The 20775-nt window shown below is 28.8% G+C and overlaps 1 protein-coding gene across 1 annotated transcript; it reads right to left on the bottom strand.

Annotated features, from left to right (window-relative positions):
* Nucleotides 1–4777: 4777 nt before the first annotated feature.
* Nucleotides 4778–6174, bottom strand: LOC114164638 (uncharacterized). Its single transcript, XM_028049376.2, has one exon. The coding sequence runs from the start codon at nt 5830–5832 to the stop codon at nt 5005–5007; it is 828 nt and encodes a 275-aa protein (XP_027905177.1). The 5' UTR covers nt 5833–6174; the 3' UTR covers nt 4778–5004.
* Between the last annotated feature and the right edge of the window lie 14601 nt (nt 6175–20775).

Below are 20775 nucleotides of genomic sequence, written 5' to 3'. Positions count from 1 at the left end.
TTATAAGTCTCAATACAATAATAATTTAAGATACTACATACCCAAAATATATAAATACCAAAATATTTTGGAAGGAAATAGCACAGAGAATTGAGAGTCAAAAGAAGGATTAAAGAAAACATTTTTATAGAAACATTGTTATTTACTTATTTCACAACCGTACGGACAAGAAGGCACATAGAAAATATTAGGAGCTGGTCGCTAAATATATTAGCAAATTTTAGCAACGGTTAACTTATAAATTGAACATTTTCTTTAGGCTGTGTTATTTTGGTATGATTGATTTGGGAGCAGTGGCGGAGCCGCGATGGGACAGGCAGCGTCTCGGTCCCCTCCAATTTTTTTAATTTTTCAAAATTATATATATTTAAAATTTTTAAAATTTTAAAATTATAATTATCACTTTAAATTAAATAATAATATACAAAAATTAATGAAAATTAAATTAGGTCTTTTTTTATTTCTTTTATAAAGTACAATATTTATTGTTAATAAATAGTACAATATAAATTTGAATATAATAAAATAAAATTGTTAAGATAATTTGTATTTTCTTTTTACATTGTTTTTTGAGTTTTTTTTACGTATTGTACTCATTTCTCATCTTTACCTGACACCAGTGCAGAATGGGCTTTTGGCCCCGGTTGTTTTTGTTATTCTGTCTCGGTTTTAGAACCGAGGCATATTGGGGTGAGGCCAAAAGGTATGACTTTTGGCCTCAAGTGTTAACCGGAACCATAAAACGCTTTTTCTGTCTCGGGTAACATAAGAACCGAGGCCATAGGGGACATTTTTTTGGACCACCACTGCAGTTGTGGTAAGTCGTTCGAGCACCACTGCAGTTGGAAGAACCCCTCTGTGGTATCATCCTCATTACCATCCACTTCCAGATCTGGTTTCAGCCCCTCTTCCACTTTGCATTTCAGCCACCCTTTTCAACAAACCCTAAAAACTACATATAAAATTTAATCAAGGAATCAGGAAATGGAGGTGGAGGAAATGGAGTTGCAGTGAACCAGCGGTTGCAGCGAACAGCGGCGGCAGCGACCCAGCGGCGAGGAAATAGAGGTGCAGCGAACAGCGGCGGCAGCGACCCAGCGGCGGCAGCGACCCAGCGGCGGCAACGACCCAGCGGCGAGGAAATGGAGGTGCAGCGAACCAGCGGCGGCAGCGACCCAGCGGCGACAACGACCCAGCGGCGGCAACGAACCAGCGAACCAGACGGTGGAGGGGTAGGTTGCAGGGAGAGAGAAGAGAGAAATGGAGACTGCGACGGGGAAGGAGAAAAAGAAAAAAAGGGCTGGCTAGGTTGCAGGGAGAGAGAAGAGAGAAATGGAGTTGTTTAGAGAAATGGAGACTGCGGCGGGGAAGAAGAAGAAGAAAAAAGGGCACGCATTTTGGCACCGGTTGTCAATCACCCGAGGCCAAATGGAAGTGTATAGGCCCCGGTTCTTCGCCACCCGAGGCCAAATCTCTGTTATAGGCTTCGTTTTTTTGTCACCCGAGGCCAAAGCTTGCGCTGTCAGTGGCAGTTTTGTAAATCTGGGTGACACAGATGGGTTATATGCTTCGGTTAGTTTGGGACCCGAGGCAGAATGCTGAGAAAAAATTCAAAAATGCCACCGCCTCCTTATAGGCTTCGGTCCCGCAGTAACCGAAGCCTATAAGGCGAGTTAAAAACCCCATTCTGCACTAGTGTGATTTCTTCTGTTATTAAATAAAAAAAAAAACTTAAACAAAAACTTATTATTTATGTCCTCATTTTTTTTATATCTTTTCTCATTCTTAAAGAAAAAAAAAATCTTGTCTCACTTAGGTAGTGCAATAATTATTTAATATTTAGTCCTGTTTTTTTTTTTATCTCATTACCCTTTTGTATATCCATTTTTTATGAATATAGAAGAGCAAGTAATGTATTATGTGATTTTTTATAGAAGATTTTTAATTGTAACTCGATCATCATACTTTTTTTAGTAATTATGTCTCTCAATTTTTTATTATATTATACTAAAAAAAAATTGGTCTTAAACTTGTTTTATAGATAGGTATATTGATAAAAAATAAAAGAATAAATTCATTTTTTAAAATTGATAAAAAAGAAGGGAAGATGAGAACAAGACAATAAGGTTGCTCATCGCATAAGCATAACAATGATGAAATGAAATTTTGTGATGATTTTTGAATTGATATGTGCACATTAGTAAAATGGAAAATGAATATTTTACATATAATATGATTATTTACATTGAACAAAAAAATAGCTGAAAAATTTAGTTATTATTCAATTATTTAATAAGTTAAAAAATATGAAAAAACGAATGACAATCATTTAAATATGTGTATTTTCTGTTATAGTTATAACTATATTAAATTATGTATTAATTTTAAGTGAATGAGTAACAAAAATGTTAAATATATAAATTTTAAATATATTATTTTGGCTCCCCCATAAATCTTAGTCAAGATCCGCCACTGTTTGGAAGGTAGTAAAAAGATGAATTTATGTGAATTTGAGTTGATAGATTTGTATTTTCTTTTTCAACAGATTTAAAGGGTAAAATGAGTGTATTTGAAAATAATTTTTGTGAAAGTTAGTGAATAGTTTGAGTGATGTGATATATTAAAACAAATTAATAAAAAAAATTTAAAAATTACTAAAATACCCTTGATGGAAAAATATATAAAATTACTTTTTGATTAGTTAAACAATTAAATTTTAAAAATATTATTTAATAAATTATATTAAATTATTATTATTATTATTATTTTTATAATAATAATAATTATTTTAAATTATCATTAATAATTAATATTATTATTATTAATTATTATATATATTATTTATTTTTATATTTAATTACTACCTATGTTATTTATTATTTAATTAATTTTATATATATATATATATATATTATTACACATGCACACTAGCAACACAAACACACACAACACCTCACAATACCGGTACCAATTACAATACACTCACACAACCAATTATGTTACTGGTACACACACCACACACAGTACCGATTATATAACCGGAGAACCCATTCACTTACTATTTTATTTTACATATTCAGGCACACGAAACACATATTTTCACATATTTTCACTGTAGCGATACAGCTCAAGGTGAGCTATGATATAAGGAGATAAAATTACATTTATCTCCTTACTTTTAAATGATAGTTACATTCTGTTTAATTTTTAAAAATAAGTATTTAGTGTTTTATTTAATATAAGGGTAAATTTTGAAAATAAAGAGTGCATAGGTGAGGTGGAGAAACACGTAAGAATTTGGGTGGAGGAAGCAGATGGCGATCACGTGTGAGGGGATGAGGTGGAAGGACGTCATGGCCGTGGCTGATAGTAAACGCAACCACCGCATTGGTGTCAGATAATCACGTGGATTTCTCATGCATCTTCTCCTCTATCCCCGTGCTTTTCTTTTCTTCATATGTTGCTAAATCCTTTTCTTTTTCTTTTCGAAACTATTTAAAATATAAACGAGATTTGGGTTTGTATATTATTATCGATGATGATACATAGCATGAGCAGCTAAGTTATAGTTGATGATACACCTTACAGCTCGACCGTGTCCACACTTTGTCGTCTTCAACTTTTCTAAGCCTCGGAAACCCTCCCATTATGGCCGTACAGGTGTTCCAAACACCACCACCATCATTTCTTTCTGCATTCCTCTTGCATATTGCTCCCTCTCCCCCAACCTAATTACAATGAAAACTTCTTTTTTCTCATTATATTATCTTTCAGATCCAAAATATGTATCAACTCTCCCCCACTCTCTGTTAACTCACATTAATTTATATCAACATCTTAGGGACCTGTAATTTATATCAACGTCCCCCAAAATATATATATATATATATATATATATATATATATATATATATAACTCTTTTAAAGATTAGACAGTTTCTTCTTCTTCTTCTTCTTTTATTAAAATATCTTTTAGATTACAAAAAATGAATCAAAATAATTTATTAAAGACTTCTCGAGCCCAAATTTATTTCACAGTTTGTAGGGTCAAGTTTAGAATGGTTGGACAGTACAATTTTATGAGCACTAAAACGATACATTAATAAATATTAAATTAATTATTCTATTTTGTTTAGTTTTATTTCTTAATTTAATGTTTTTATTTTAATTATTTATCTCTATAACATAGAAAACATATATTAACAAAATACCAAATCAAATTATTTTATTTTATTTATCATTTCATTATAAAATAGTAGTAATTTAATTATTAATATTTAAAAGTTATACTATTATGTAAACATAAATACTAATAATATAATTGTTTTTTTTTACACTTTCGGTTCTTCCCGGCATGAATGTTATGTTTCTGAAAACAAACATAGCATTAATTTACTCACATATTTCTATGAGGAAAACTTTCGAAATTCCGTCAAGTTATAATTGATTAAATGACGAATCATAAATTATTTTTTGTTGCCCTCTTAAAAAGATCGGAAATAGTTTTGAATACTCCTTTAATGTGGACACCCAAAACGAGATAGAAGAAGAGACGAAGAATGAGTCATAAATAGGATTGGTAAAATGATGGGACGAGAGAAAAAAGTCGTTAATATAGAGTGTCTGCTATGTTTGAATATCCAAAAAACAAATTATTTAACTTTTTTTTTTTTTGTAAAACTTAAGGTGCGCTTAAAATGAGTATGCAATTGGACAGAAAAAATACACTTTGCATAGAGGAAAGCGGAGATATGAGAATTGCGTTTGGAGAATTGCGTTTTGAGAACAGAGGTAGAACTTTTTGCCATAAGTTTTTGTTATTGTTGATAACAGTTTAACAGAAGTGGATTTGGAACAGAAGCCCGATATGAGATGCGGCGGATAGGTGCATATACATATAATTTGCACCAATATACATATATAATCCAGAGAGGCTAAGCCTTAATTATATATATAAGAGTGTTTATGAATGGACTAACTAGGTTTTACACAGTAAGGGAATCCTTAATCATAGGTATTAGGCAGAGGAAAATAAGGGGTGGAATTGGAAGGGGAAGTGGTAGAAGTCCTAATAGAACCAGACATAGCAACAGGGAACCCTATCCCTGGTGCGTTAACACCGACAAGTGGCCTAATATTGTTAGCAGAAGCGCGTTCCAGCGACTGAACCTGCGTTTTCAGAAACTTGACGTAGTGAATGGCCTCATCCAACATCGACGCGGTGTCCATCTTGGTCCCTCCAGGGACCAGTCTCTGCAGGATCCTTATCCTCTCGCTGATCCTCTCCCTGCGGTGCCGCGCTGCCACACTCTGAGGGTCCTTCGAAATCTTCACGTTCCTCCGCTTCGGCGCCTTCACCGACTCCGGGTCTATGTGTATCGGCTGCATCGCCGCCATCCTGAATATCATCTCCCTCATCGCCGCCATCGAGTTCCGCTTCTCACCGTAAGGGTTTACAGTTGCAGTTGCAGTTGCACCCTCGGTTGGGGTTTGTTGAAGCATTATTGGGGTAGGGTTGTTGTTGGTGGTGTCGGAGAAAGAGAGTGTAGCGGAGGATGTGGTTGATGGTGTTAAGTGCGTGAATGAGTAAGAGGACCAAGGTAAGGGGCTGGGAGGGTTATTGTCTAGTAAATCTGCTAGTGGCATGGTGCTTCCACTGCGTATATTGTTGTTGTTACTGTAGAAGTCTTGTTGGGGATGAAAAGCGTCGATGGTGTTGGTGTCACCATAGGGTTCAGAGAATTGAGGGAGGTGTTGCATCATCATGGTCATGATGTCCATCTGCTGCTGCTGCTGCTCCTCCTCCGGCTTTAACTGCTCCACAGTGTCCATTAATGGGTTGGTTTCACCTTGCTGAAGGAAAAGGTGAGAAGTGAAAATGGTGAGAGTGAGGGGGAAAGGAAAAAAGATGGACAAGTATTTAAAGGGTAACTGAAAAAACTGAGAAAATTAGCAGAAGGGTACAGAGGGATGGGGAAGAAAAAGAAGAATATATATATTTAGCAGTGGAATTGGGAGTTGAGTTTCTCTCAGAATTTGCAGTGTGAGTTTGTTAGAGTGGTGAGAAAGAAGGGGCAATAGTGAAAAAATAAATAAAACCAATAAAATAGTGATATTGGGAACAGACTACAGAAAATGATCAACACCTGGGAACCGGTGACTCTCTCTACATGTTTATGCCTCTCATATATATAAAGCTTCAGAAATAACATGTTATAATATTTTCTTTAAACTATTACTGAACATACTCCAAGCTGTGTGAATCGTTAAGGTCAAGGAATTACGGAAATGTTTTGTGAACACTCTGCTAACAAAACACAGATTATTTAAATTTTAATAAATAATAAACATATATGAAAAAAAAAGTATGTTAAAGAGCATATTAATGCTCTCATTAAACAAAAGGAAATATCTGAAAAATACCAAGAAATATTTGAAATTTGTATTAGTATGTTCAACCAATTTAACAAAACCAAATTAGAGGAATAAGTACGTTAAATAATCAAGAAACAGGGGAATTCAACATACAATTGTTATTTAATTATTTAAGAGAATATGATATTCATACATCAGTTTCTTATAATTAATACAAACACTCAAAGTCTTTGTTAATAAGCCAGTCTTATTATTCAAGTGAATATAATTAGTATTTTAGAAAAATATATACTTAATGTTTTATTATTTAATATATATATATATATATATATATATATATATATATATATATATATAAATAAGGGAAACGTGGGAAGATATATTCTATTATTTCCTTTGTTAATGCGTTTATACTATAAATTGAAATTGTTGTAGTAAAATAATTTACATTTATTATTTTTTAAAATTTATAATTATAGATTCACTAAATAATGGAAAGAGAAATTTTTTATCTTTTATTATGTATCATATTCCTTAGGCTCAACTCTAAGCATTACCCCTCCAAAAAATAACCATGCTTTATAAAAAGGGAAAAAAAATTCAAAGCTTTGTTTAAGAAAAATAATAACAGAGAATATTACTTAGACATAATGATACCTACTTGTCCAATATTTATCGAAGATTTATTGCTTATTGGGTTAGATTGAATAAATTATTTTTAATAATAATTTTGCATTAATATTTATTAGCGTAAACATAGGCACTATCACGTCTGTGTGTACGCATTTGTTGAATATGCATGATATTATATTAGTAATGAATGATATTGTAATGTTATTAAGTTAATAAACAAAATAAAATTATATTTATAAAAATAAAGTGAAATGTATAGAGAAAATATGAGAAAATAACTGTTGATGAATAGAAAAAAAAAGAAAAAGGAGATAAGTAAATAGTTTTATAAAAATTTGTAGAGATAAGTAACTGTTAATTTTTTAAAATTTAACAAATAATTACATTGTAAAGAGTAAAGTAAAGTTGAAATTATAAAATGAGGATACAAAAGAAAAGAAGAAATCCTCTTTATATATTTTTATATATAGTTATAGATATTGATTAATTGAAGAAAATATTAAGTACTTCGTATATTTTGAAAGCATTAAATACATAAGATTCTCGTTCAATCTTTATTTATAAACATTAAGAAAGTTTGTAAATATGATAAGATAATTAAAGTATTCATTTAAAAATACTTAAGGATGGAGATCCGGGACAAATCATACAATTCACAGGTAAAAAAGTTCGAATGATTAGATATTTAAGCTGGTTATTTTTCATACGTCTGACCGCATTTTAATATTTTATTGTTATGTGATATTAGTTGTTTGAAATCATTATTTACATATAGTAAATAGTATGATTTCTTATTTATTTTTAGGGATTGGTAAATCATTGCTTTTTAAGTTATTTTTGTAAATGTAATATAGTTAATCTTTATTTTTACTGGATACTTAAGTTTGAGATTAAAAAGTAATAATAAAATTTTAAATATTATTTTTCAATTTATGTTAGTTAATGTACAAAGTCAAAGTTATGTATGAGGAAGTAGAACTATTAACTCATATATCTTATAATAGGTAAGCTATCCTAATCTATTTTATATAATGAACCCAATAGATTTATCTCATTATCAACACTTATTACTAAATCAATAACTATAATTGATTGTTATTTTACAATTTTTATACTTAAGATTGTAACAACTAAAATGTCATAATTTGATTTTGATTTGACTCATCTAATCTTTTTCATCATGAGAAAATTGATGTACCTTACAAGAATTTAATTATTATTAGGTCACATGATAATAATTTAAAAATATTTAAAGTTAAATTATCACAACTTAAAAATATTGTATAAACTATACACAATTTAATAATTATTGTTTATAACCATCTACATTTTTTTAACACATGTTAAAACAAATTCGTAACATTTTTTTTTATGTCCTCTAGGTTTATCCCAAATAAAACTCACTATCTAACCAACAATAAAAACAAATGTGCCTTATTACTATCTTAAGCAATAATTTTTCAGTTGTTGTCATATAAGTGTTGTTTAATTTATAAATGTGAGAAAAATTCATAGTGTATAGTATAACTAAAATGAAAATAACATAAAGAACAAGCTATAATTTTATTGTTTTACCCACATTTTTTAATAAAATATTGTCTAAATTATCAACGGTTTATAAAATGTGATTTTTAGTAGTTTTGAGTCACTCTTATATATATTTGTTTAGGAAATAGTTTGATGCATGTGTGTTAATTTAATATAGTTTAAAATAAAAAAAATGATGTGGTGATTTAATCAAATAATAAAATATTTTACATTTAGATATATTATAAATATGGTGCATATTTTAGATAGGGTGAAGGTGAGATTTATTTATTTATTTCTAAATGCCTGAATTAATGGTTTTGGGAGATATTAAAGTCATTGACCAAATTATGAAGGGAAGGATTATTATAGTGAATGATGATAAATGAAAGAAGCTACGTCACCTACGTGCCATTGAATTTGAAGGCCATGTATCTTTCATAGATAAGTGTCCAAAATAATTATTGTCATCTTTTATTGACATTTATATACATTAAATGTTGTTGGACTCAGCTATTCTTTCGACTAATTTAAGTAAACTTGTTCATTGTACCTTACACATGTTTATCAAAAAACAGTTCTTCTTTTAGCACTATAAAATTCTATAATAATATAAACTTCCCAAGCAATAATATCATTGATTCTATGGGTGTGCCCCTCATTAAGGACATACGCAACTACTTATTTCTAATCATTTGGAAAAATGCTATTAATCCGAGAATGTTTTCTGGCTGCATTCTTTCTTATTGAGAAAATCAAATTTCATTTCTTAATTATCTTTAAAAACTATTCTACTCCTGAGTTTTTCTTTTAACTCTTCCTTTTAATGTGAGAAAGCATACAAATTTTAGTTTAAAGCGAGAACTGATCTTGAATATTCTTAATATTGTTATAGCAAGTCGTATAATAAACTTTATATTTTTATTAAAATTTGTTTTATTACAAACTATATATATTAAAACTATTTCAAAAGTATTTTTTAATTTTAATTGATTAATTAATATTTTAATTGAATGAATTAAATTAATAAAATAATTATTATTTTTGTATATCAAATTATTTTACTATAATTAATAATTAAAACTTAATTTGTAAGTATAAAAATTTTAATTACAATATTATTGTATATTTATATTTTCAAATATTATATTATAAAAAAATATTTTTTAAATATTTTTTATTTAAAAAATAGGTTTGTTGACTAACTTATCTCACATCACCAATTTAGTTGGCCAAACATAACAGATGAAGATAAACTAACATATTAAAAACTTAAAACCTAATTCATGAAATCTTGACGAAGGAACTATTAGAGACCCGTTTTAAGAATCCATTGATGCATGAATAATTCTTCATTCCAAAAAATTTAGGTTAGAATCCATTGAGTGGAAGTATCAAGGTGATAACTTTGCCCTAAAATTATTTTCTAAGAACCCGGAAGCCCCACGCACGTGCCAGGGTCAGAAATGTTACCAGATAACTTCCCGGTTTTAGGTGGGGATCGCTTTCCTACCGTTGGATGAAAATGAGGTGGGCACGTGACAGCCATCGATAGAAAATGCTAGTGCACCGTTAGTTTGATTCCAATGATTGATTGTATTCCATTATCCCTGATGTGGCGCAGGTGTAGCCTAAAGGATCCTATGCTCTCTCTCATTAAAGTGGTGCCCTTTTCGAGATGGATCAGGCTCTGATGGAACCTGCTTCATGTGCCGGATTGGTTAACGAACTTACTTATCATGCACTTACATACTTTACCTTTTGTCACACACTCTTTAATCATTATTTAAATTAGCTAACTGAGAAGTTAAGAATTGAAAATGAAAAATGGAAATAAAAAGAATTTGAAGTTGTTTAAATTAAAAATAAAAAATATTATGCATGAACTCTTGGAGTATATATTGAATAAAGATTTTTCTTTTATTGATTACTTTTAGTTAGTACTTCACACACATCAGCTTGAAGATGAATTAAATATCATCAATATAAAAGATGGGAAGCTTTCAACTCTCGTTAATAATTAATATAAAAAGTAGATAAATTATATTTTCTATTATACCAACCGATGTGCAAAGTCCGTCGATTAGACTCATAATATTGCAACATGACTCATTCTATCATTCTGTATATATGAGTTGTATTTACACATGATGTTGAAGAAAGCAAAAGCACAAAACTAATTAGAAATTGCAATCGTGTTAGACTCTTATAGTTATTATACGAAAAATTCACCTATTTTTTAGGAACACGAAAAGAACATTAAACACAATAGGAATGGAGTGAAAAATCACATAATGATGAATGCAACCACAACCGAATACATGAAACAAACAATTTCTAACTTTTTCAGAAGATGAGGAAAGGAGAAGAAGAATAAGAGGAAAAAAAAATAGAAGAACGAAGAAGATTCAATCACGATTTTTACTAATAAATTTTATTCATAGTGAAAATTCATCAATGATTATCAATGATTAGTGACCATCAGTAATTACTATGACACTAAGCGATTAATTGGTAAATTAATTTATTGATGATCACTTCACCGATGAATTTTTTATTGTTAATAATTTATCGGTAAACTCGAACTATCGATGAATTTGTGTTATTACCGACAGATTGTGTCCATCAATAATATGTAATTTTTTTGCATGAATTAAAACTTATTAAAAATCTATTTTAATAAGATTTATTGAACTTATCTTATCACTCATCAAGAGTGACAGATCTTGACCAATGTTTTTGGAAGTCAAAATAATACACTTAATATTTATATATTTAATTGTTGTCACTATCATAATAAAATGAATACATAATTTAGTAAAATGATAACTATGAAAAAAATCACACATATTTAATTCATTTATTCATATTCTTGAACTAATCAATGATTGAATTATAATTAAAATTAAAAATTTTAGCTATTTCTTTTTCAATTTAAATAACCATATTGTTGAAAATATTGTTTTGATAATTTTCTTTGTCCATGACCTTCATAGGATCTCATATTAGCTTCAAATTATAGAATAGGAAGGAACTCTCTAGTATGTAATTTTGTGTTTGGGCTTTATTAAACTTTTAGTTGTGTTGAACTTTTTTTGTTTAGACCCACAATATATAAGTGTTTGTGAGACACACTTGTAGACATTTGAGTAAATGAAAATTTGAGTTTTTCTCTCAAGTCTTAGCAAGGTTATTTGTCAAACCACTGATCCTTATCCTGAAATCTACATTCAAAGTGGTGGATCTTCGTCACTTATCAAAGAATCCATATCTTACTCACTTATCTTAGAATCTCTTCCAAGTGGTGTGATTTACTTCGGATATGTATCTCCATCGATTCAGCGTCACCCATTTTCCCCTTTGTTGAATTTTGTTCTAAGATCTTTATCTCTATGTTGTCCAAGATGTGATTTTCACTCTCAAATCTGAGACGATCATGCATCAATATTCTTAGCTTAGATATAAGATGTTTTGTGAAACTTTTATCTCAAAACTAACTTAAAGTATATGTATGAATGCAATTTTCATTTTAACAAATCAATTTTTTAGCTTAAGTTGAACTTCTTTTTTAAATTTATGAAAATATAGAAAACTAAAAAAAGAATACAAAATGATTAAATATAAGTAAAATAATCATATCAATTTTACAATGTTGTCTTAGTGACTAAAAAATAAATCACCATAAAGAAGACGGAGGATATCACAACATACAAAAGAAAAAAAATTACAAATGCATTATTTCAACAACAACTAAAATTAAGAAAATTCAACGTGTTACTTAGGATAACAATTAAAAGAAAACAACGATGCTAAATGGAACGATCTTGTATCATGTTACGCACACTATTTGGTTGAGTGTTTATGTTTTGGATATTTACTTGCATTTTGCTTGTGGACCCCACGTGGCACAGTGTAATGTGGACCCCACGGGGACAAGTTAGCGTAATGAATTTCGAAAAGGCACGATTCAAGATGGTACAAGACATTTCTTTCCAACGTTCCAAAACAAGTAATTTTGTTGCTAATTTTATTAATTTCATATGCAACAACCACTTGTTAAATATTCTAAAACTTTGTGATGACCCTATGATTTGCTCTCCAAAGTTCAAGAAATTAAAAATTTCTTGGAGTAGCTAAACATTCCTCGGTAAAAGAGAAAAACAAACTCGAGGTCCGTTTCTTTCTTTATTTTTAAAGTGTTTTCTTTATTTTAAAGTGTGTTTCCAAAATTAAATGCATATTATACTACTTTTTTAATTTAATTCATATGCATAAAATTTCTTAAACTCGCTATAAGTGTAAACGATATCAATTTGATCGCCATTGTACATCTCATTTCCTTGTTTTTATGATCTAAAAAATAGTTTTTTCAAAATGATTTTATAAAGTTATTCTTAAAAACCATAAAATAAAAATTCAGAAACACATGCAAAACGTAGATTATGAAAAAAAAAAAAAGAAGAAGAGAGAGGCTAGTTTGCTTACTAGTTCACATGTTCCAAAAATACTAGATCTGATTGAAGATATTTTATGGATTCACTTTGACTAGACCTTCCATTTCACAAGCACATTTTATATTGTGAAAAATTAACCAAATTATGATTTTAAGATAACGTATCAAGTGAATATTTTGGTATTTTTAAACCGTCATAAATAAGAAAATTAATAAAGGTGAAGGATAAATTTCATTTAATTGATCATATGGTTATCAACTAATATTTAATCTCAACATCAATTATATATATAAACAAATAATAATAATAATAATAATAATAATAATAATAATAATAATAATAATTTCTTTGTAATATATGAGAGTATGCCAAAAAAAAAAAATATTGTAATATGTAGTTTTTGTACATGAAAATAAGAAATCACACAGGCATTTCAAACCCCTTAATAATGTCTTAGAAATTTTCTAGTCACAAGCTTGAACGTTAGTAGAGATACTCCATCACAACCTTCACTTGCCTCGTAATTAGTCCTCAAACATGAACATGTATGCTACTTTTTCCAAAGTGACATCATATACTAGTTTACATAATTCACGACTTTGAAAAAAATAGTATAAATTTACTAAACTTTGGATGATATATTACGTACTAAAATATATGGAATATCATTCAGTAAATTTAAAATTTTAAAACACATGATATACTTTGTAATATTCTTTATACCACATGATTGGATCACGGTTCTAAAAAATGTAATGAAATTATAAATTTATACAGTTAAAATAAATTATATACATAGAAAGTATGAAAATAAAAGAAGAGGCGAGTACATTAATATAATTAATAAGGGAGGGAGACAATTGTCTGCAAGAATAAGTTGGACAAGATAAAACGAATCCAAAAGGGAGAGATTATGATTTTGGTGTGTGCTATTTTTATTTCTTTATTACCTTATCACTCACCCCGTCACCACCTTATCCTCTCTTTCCCACTCATCTAATTCATTCTCATTATTAATTTTATTATTACCATTATATTGAAACAAACAAAACATCGTGTAATATCACCATATATTGAGTCAAAAGTTTTACATTAGATAAAATAGATAAAATTAAACACTATATAAGAATAAAGACCCATAACACCATTGTTTTAAGGTTTTGGGATCAAAGTAATATCAAATGTCTTATATGTGTTAGACTAATGTCATATAACCATATGAAACCACAATCTCTCAATGACTATAACCAACCATATAACATATGAAACATAACTCAACAGTGATATCAGAACCGATGGTTCGGAGTGACTGACCACATAATCAAAACCATAACAAAAAGGAGTCACCTAAGTGACTGACCGCATAACCATAACCAAAAAGGGTCACTCATACAAAGGAAATATATATGAAAAAAAAAACAAGGAACTCACCTTTGATGGGAGATTGTTGGAAATAGTCTAAGTGTGAGTCAAAAGTCCTATATTGGATAGAATAGACAAAGTTAAACACTATATAAGAATCATAATACCATTGCCTTAAGAGTTTGGGATTAAAGTGATGTCAAATATTTTATATGTGTAAGATTAATGTCATATAATCATATAGAACCTTAATCTCTTAATAACTATAACTATATAACATATGAAATATAACTCATCATGTCTGAATTACATTTAATATTTGAAAAATGAGATCGATAAATAATGAGATGGTTAGAATATTTAATGGTCCCAGGCAGGTCTTTGTCTCCGAGAAACAGTGTGCCTGCTGCAACATAGCGTGAGCATGCGCGTTTGTGGGTGCATGATTTTCATCGCTCGCAACTTGAATCATTTTCTGCTTCATCTTCATTTTCATGTTTAGTGGTTTGCGTCATAATGTGATGCTGATCTCAGGAGTTGATTGTTGCCACCAATACTCCATTCCTTAATTTACCATCTTTCTTCTTTCAGCTGCAACTACCATAATAAATTCCTTTGCCGTTTACGCCCACAATTTTTAATTTTCAAAAAACAACCAATTGTAAGTTTAGCAATTATGTGAATTAATTAATTGTGATTTTGCAAGAACACAAAAGAGGCAACTACTGGCCCACCTCGTGCCTCTTTCGGATCATCCTGCTTCCCCTTTAATTTCATTGTCTTTTTTCATCTCTCCAATTTTAAATTACTAAACATCGCCCGTTCAAATTTTAAAACACAAACACTTGTTTATATTTATTGAATATCATAATATATATATATATATATATATATATATATATATATATATATATATATATATATATATATTGTTGAGTTAACGAAAATAATATGTATTGCAAAGTTTCATATTATCTAAGACAATCGAGAAGTGAGTGCTGATAACTATATAATATGTTCTAAGTCTATGATGTTTCTTGTTTTGAACTAAAGACTAAAAATACTTCAACATTGTATTTGACTATTTTTTATAGTGTGGATACTTGGGATTAAAAGGTATGAGAGAGTTATCCATATGTTTTCTTATATTTATTTTATTTTTCTATTAATAAAATGATTCTCGATTTATATAATATATATATATATATATATATATATATATATATATATATATATATATATATATATATATAAACCTTGGTGATAATTTGTTATTGAGATAATATCTTAATTAAGACCAATTATTTTGCTTAAACTATCTTCAATTTAGGATTAAGAAGAATATGATTATCTTTATAACTCAAAAGGTAAAAGTTTATTGTGGAATAATATACATAGAAAATAAAGTATGGACAAATTTTATCATTCACTCTAAAAAGTTAAATGTTGAAAATTTTATATTGATATATTAGGTAAATTTATAACATAATAATGTATACCAATTTTAGCTTATAAGTCTATTTTTATCGATATGAATTAGATTTAAAATTTAATAATATTATAACAACTATCTAAAGTTTATACTAAAATGTTTTATTATTTCAATTTATTTAATTCTATCTTAACAGGACAAGACAGGACATGTTTTGTCTATTGCCCCTGTCCCACTTCAATATATCATTAAATTACTTTAAAAAAAATTAAACTAAATTTTCCCAAGCTAACTGGAGCAAAAATATTAACCAAATCTAAAAATTTAAGCTTGACTATGATAAATACATAACTTTCAATCCTTTATGATATGTTATAAATTTCAACATTTAGAAGTATATGATAATAAACAAACAAGTTCTAATTATCCATTAAAAAAAGACATACAATATATAAGAAACAAAATTTGAACTAGCAAACATTAAATCAGTGCTCTTTGAAATAGGAAGAAATATCACTTTCCATCAATTCACATACACAACTAAAACTAAATTGTATAATTAAAGAGAGAGAGAGAGAGAAAATCTTCGAAAAATGCTATATTAATTCATAAAATTATTGACTGAAATTATACATTAGGTTCATTGTTTAATAAATTATAATTTCATTGGGTTATATCTCAGTCCACAAAAGGGTGGAATTAGAGGGATAAGTGTCATGATGTAAAGTAAAAAAATCAGAGTACTCAATGAAGCTTTTAGACCAAAAGCCATCATTTTGAACTATTGAGTGTCAGAGAGAGTTAGTTTAAGAAGGGTATTTTGATCCATTGCAAAGAAATTGTTGAGTGGATGGAGGTGGTGAAAGCAGGCCCAATGTTCAAGGATAGGTTCTGCAATGCATGAATTGGGCTGCAGCTTGCATGCTCGATGATGATTGTTGATGGCCCATGTAAATAGTGTTATCTTTTTTTGATTGAGTATGAATAGTATTTTATTATGTAACCAAGATTTTGTGGTACTTTCCACAGTGATAAAGGCACAAAGCATGAGGTCCCACTGCCACCACCACACAATAAAGCAATGCGGAACTCAATGAGTCTATAATAATATTTCATAAAGTTTATTACACTTTCACTCTTTTATTATAACCTAAGACTCTATAGTATTTTCACACTTGCTTGACAATTTTTTTAATTAAGCTTTTATTTCAAATTAATCAAACTTCATGGAATTAAAATCATTCGACAAAAAATATATACCAAAAGAAAAGTTAAAATATAAAGTAAATTTATATTTTAGTGTTTAATAATATAAGTCACTTTAATATTGAGTTTATCATTTTTTGTGTGTTAGTAGTTAACTTACAATGTAACAATCACTATAGCGTTTTTATAATATAATATAATATTGTAAAAAATGAAAAATTAAATATAAGTTTTATCAAGTTAAAATCAAGGTAACTGAATCATTTAAGAATGCATTAGCGGTGAGAAATACAAATATATTTTATATGAAATTTTAAGTGTTTGTTATTATGATATAAAAAACTACAATACTTCATGAGGTCAGTGTAGCGTTTTGAATTTTAAACATTATATGATAAAATTAGTTAATTTATATTTACAATTAGCCAATCGCATAAAACAATCAATAATGGAGATTGCACGTATATGAATAGATTAAATTATAGATAGAAAAACTTGTATAAAAATTTCTTAAACGAATATAAAATAAAGTAAATAATCTGTTTATCATAAAGTTACATGAGTGTATTGTATTGTAGGTAGTAGGCTGATGGAGTTTGTTTGTCCATTTTAATTTTAAAATGATTTTTCTACATTATATAAAATGTTAAAAGGATTTATTAAAGTACAAAGTAAAAAATATATATAATTTAAAGGATTCCCACTTTTATCTTACATTATGCGAAAGATGTAATATATAATCTTACTGTAATTTAAATTATGAATGCTTAAAAATTAATTTTTAAATTAATTTAACAGTAAAAGTATAAATTCTATAAATTTATTTAATTAAAAATATTAATTAATTAGTTAACTTAAAAGTTATTCATATAATTAGGTAAGTTTTTAAATATGTTACAAATATTAGTGGGTTAAAGTTTTAACCGGTTTTAATATATATAAGAACTAAATAAATAAAAGTATAATAAATCGATTCATTTTGTTATGCCTAACTTCTAAAATCTTAAAAACTTGAATAAATAATTTATTAAAATAAATACCAACTCGACTAAAATAACTATTCCATAAAGAGAAACTAAAATAATGATATTATTTGATGTATGATTCTCTTTAACATACTAATTTTGAAATATTTGTATTATCTTCAAATTTTAATACATTTTTTTCCCATTTTATACCTCTTACTTTTTACCTAATCTTGTATTCTATCTTTTACTTTTTTAACTGTTGATTTATTAACTAAAATTGTTCCTTTACATTTACATTTATATATATATATATATATATATATATATATATATATATATATATATATATATTAAAGAGAGAGAAAATTAGTTTTAGATAAAAAAAAATTAACAACACATATTGAAATAAAAAAAAAACTGAAAGAAATATAATAGACAACTCACTTTAAAAATAAGAAAAATCCTTGGTTTCAGTGAAAAAGGTTCGAGGGATATTATAAAGTATTATAAGGAGTACAAAATTGTATAGATTTTTCCGTTGTGATTTAAAAATGAGAATATTAAAAATAGAAAATCTAATAAATATTTGTATTAGATATAAAAAGAATATTATACTTCTATATTTCTTAAAATTAAGATATAATATATTAAGCTAGTAAAATTTTTTGTCACTTTTATTGGACAGTTATTTTAGTTAAATAAATGAGAAAAATACTGCATAGTTATGCCAACATTTATGAAGCATTGATTTTGACATTTTTTTTATCATATGTTTCATTTTTATGGTCTCTCTAGATAAAAATAGAAAAATAGATTTGTTCTTAAATATTATTACTGATTAAGCAACTTAAGAAGAGAAGGAATAGATTTATTAATTGAAGAATTATTGTGAAAGAGAAACTTTAGAAGAAGTTGATTTGTTTTTTGTTTTAGAAGCAGGAATGTTGGTGTAGAGTTTTGGTTTGTTTTGGGGTGCAATTGAAAGAAATGCTTTAGCGAGTAGTTCGATGCGGGTGTGTAAGATTTAAGAACAGCTCTATCCAATCTCAAATGCGCTTAAAAGTGTTAAACCGAAAGCTTCTTTTGGCAGCATGATCGGTATCCACTTTTGAAACCCATCACTCACTTTATCTTCTTCGAACTCCAACTCCATCTCACCACTCTCTTCTCTCTTCTCGCCCCAGACATTCGGACCTGAACCTCATCTGACATTCCACCCTTCTACACGTGCCACACTCACCTTAAACAAACCAAAAAATCAACATTCTTAATCATTGCTTAATACAAACACAACAACTGCACTAGGGTTTCCAACTTTTTTTTTTCTCTTTTATTATTTTTTACACTTTTTATCTCTCACCATGCCAAGTTATCCCTCCTTTGTTTGTGTACAGACTCAAATACAAATATAGACATTGCTTATTGTGCTTTCTCTGATGCCTTTCAGAGTTTCTCTGTTTGAGATTTTAATACTTGGAGTCTGCAAGAGTGTATATATATGGTTATGAAATTATGAATACATGATATATAATATAATAAAATAAGTTATAGAACACTAGCTAGACAAAACATTATGGGACACTTTACCCTTATAGGGATGTAGGAGTAGGGCAATGCGACAAGAAAAGAAGACTGGACTCAAAGGAGCAAGAATCATGAACTTCCGGGCAAAGGCACAGACATGATACATTGTTTGAATGCTCGTGTTATTGTCTATGTAAGATAGAAAATATATATGGAGAAAAGTTGAGGGAAAATAGAACAGACTCAGATCCTATTGTGAGAGAGTGAAGAAGGAGAGAATGGAATCCTAAGAGCGCTGAGAAAACACTATTCAGATGACTACTCGAAGTGGGGAAAGGCAAAGGTTTCTGGTCCTCAGAAGCATAGAAGAAGCCTTGATAGAAACATTTCAAACAACATTTTCAGTCAAGCTTCCCTTACATTTCGCTTTCATCGAATAATTCACTTCCTTGTTCTTTTCTTGTAAACCTTCCAACACCATTTTGAATATTTTATTCCCGTGATCTTTCTCTCTCTACTGTTCTCTTTACGTTCTTATGGAGGGAAAGGAAAGGATAGGGACTTTCCTTTTCTGCCACTGACAATTTACTACCTACATTTTTCTGTCTTTTTTTTCATTTTATCTCGCATTCCTCATTCTTATCAACTTATAATTCATTTACTAATAGTATGTTAGTAGCACTACAAGTAACCCTGGCTCTAAGAAGCATTATGATAACCTTTTTTCTTTAGAAGAATCATATATAGTACTGTACACAATCTCGACATCAAACAAAAAGATTAATCAAAAAGATTAATCAATCTTGATTACTAAATAGTATTATTTAATTAAAACGACTAACCACAAATCGTACATCTAATAATGGGAATATTTTTTGAACGAATCAGTGATTTACTGTCAGCTCCTTTATAGTATGGATCTTTTGTAATATCACTCGTCTTTTCATCGGGTTTTGAATTGAGATGCAATGTATTTTGTGTTCTTTGCTTCGTACATGGACACCATTAATGAGCCTAGCTTCCTCAAGAAAGCCTTGCAAATTTGTCTTTAGGCCAGCCTGTTACATTCTCAGTTATCAGCTTTTTACCCAATAAAAACTGTAAGCAACTCTTTATCATTAACTCTCTCTCTCTCTCTCGCTGGCATTAGCATTAATGCAACTGGAGGCATGCAGATACCAAAACAAGCGAAAGAGACTATGAACAAACAAGACGAAAAAAAGAATGATCCCACACAATCCAGGGCAATAAAGTGTACCAATGAAAATGAGAAAAACTCGACCTGAAAGAGGAG

This window comes from Vigna unguiculata, chromosome 9 (genome assembly GCF_037176805.1).
Source record: "Vigna unguiculata cultivar grain cowpea cultivar isolate G323 ecotype 2 chromosome 9, ASM3717680v1, whole genome shotgun sequence".
Taxonomy (NCBI): Eukaryota; Viridiplantae; Streptophyta; class Magnoliopsida; order Fabales; family Fabaceae; genus Vigna; species Vigna unguiculata.
The sequence above is the reverse complement of the archived record's forward strand: the minus strand, read 5'-3'. Positions and strand labels throughout refer to the sequence as shown.

Bases quoted from the DNA above. Each gene is read 5' to 3' on its own strand.
- LOC114164638 (XM_028049376.2), bottom strand. From the start codon at position 5,832: ATGGACACTGTGGAGCAGTTAAAGCCGGAGGAGGAGCAGCAGCAGCAG.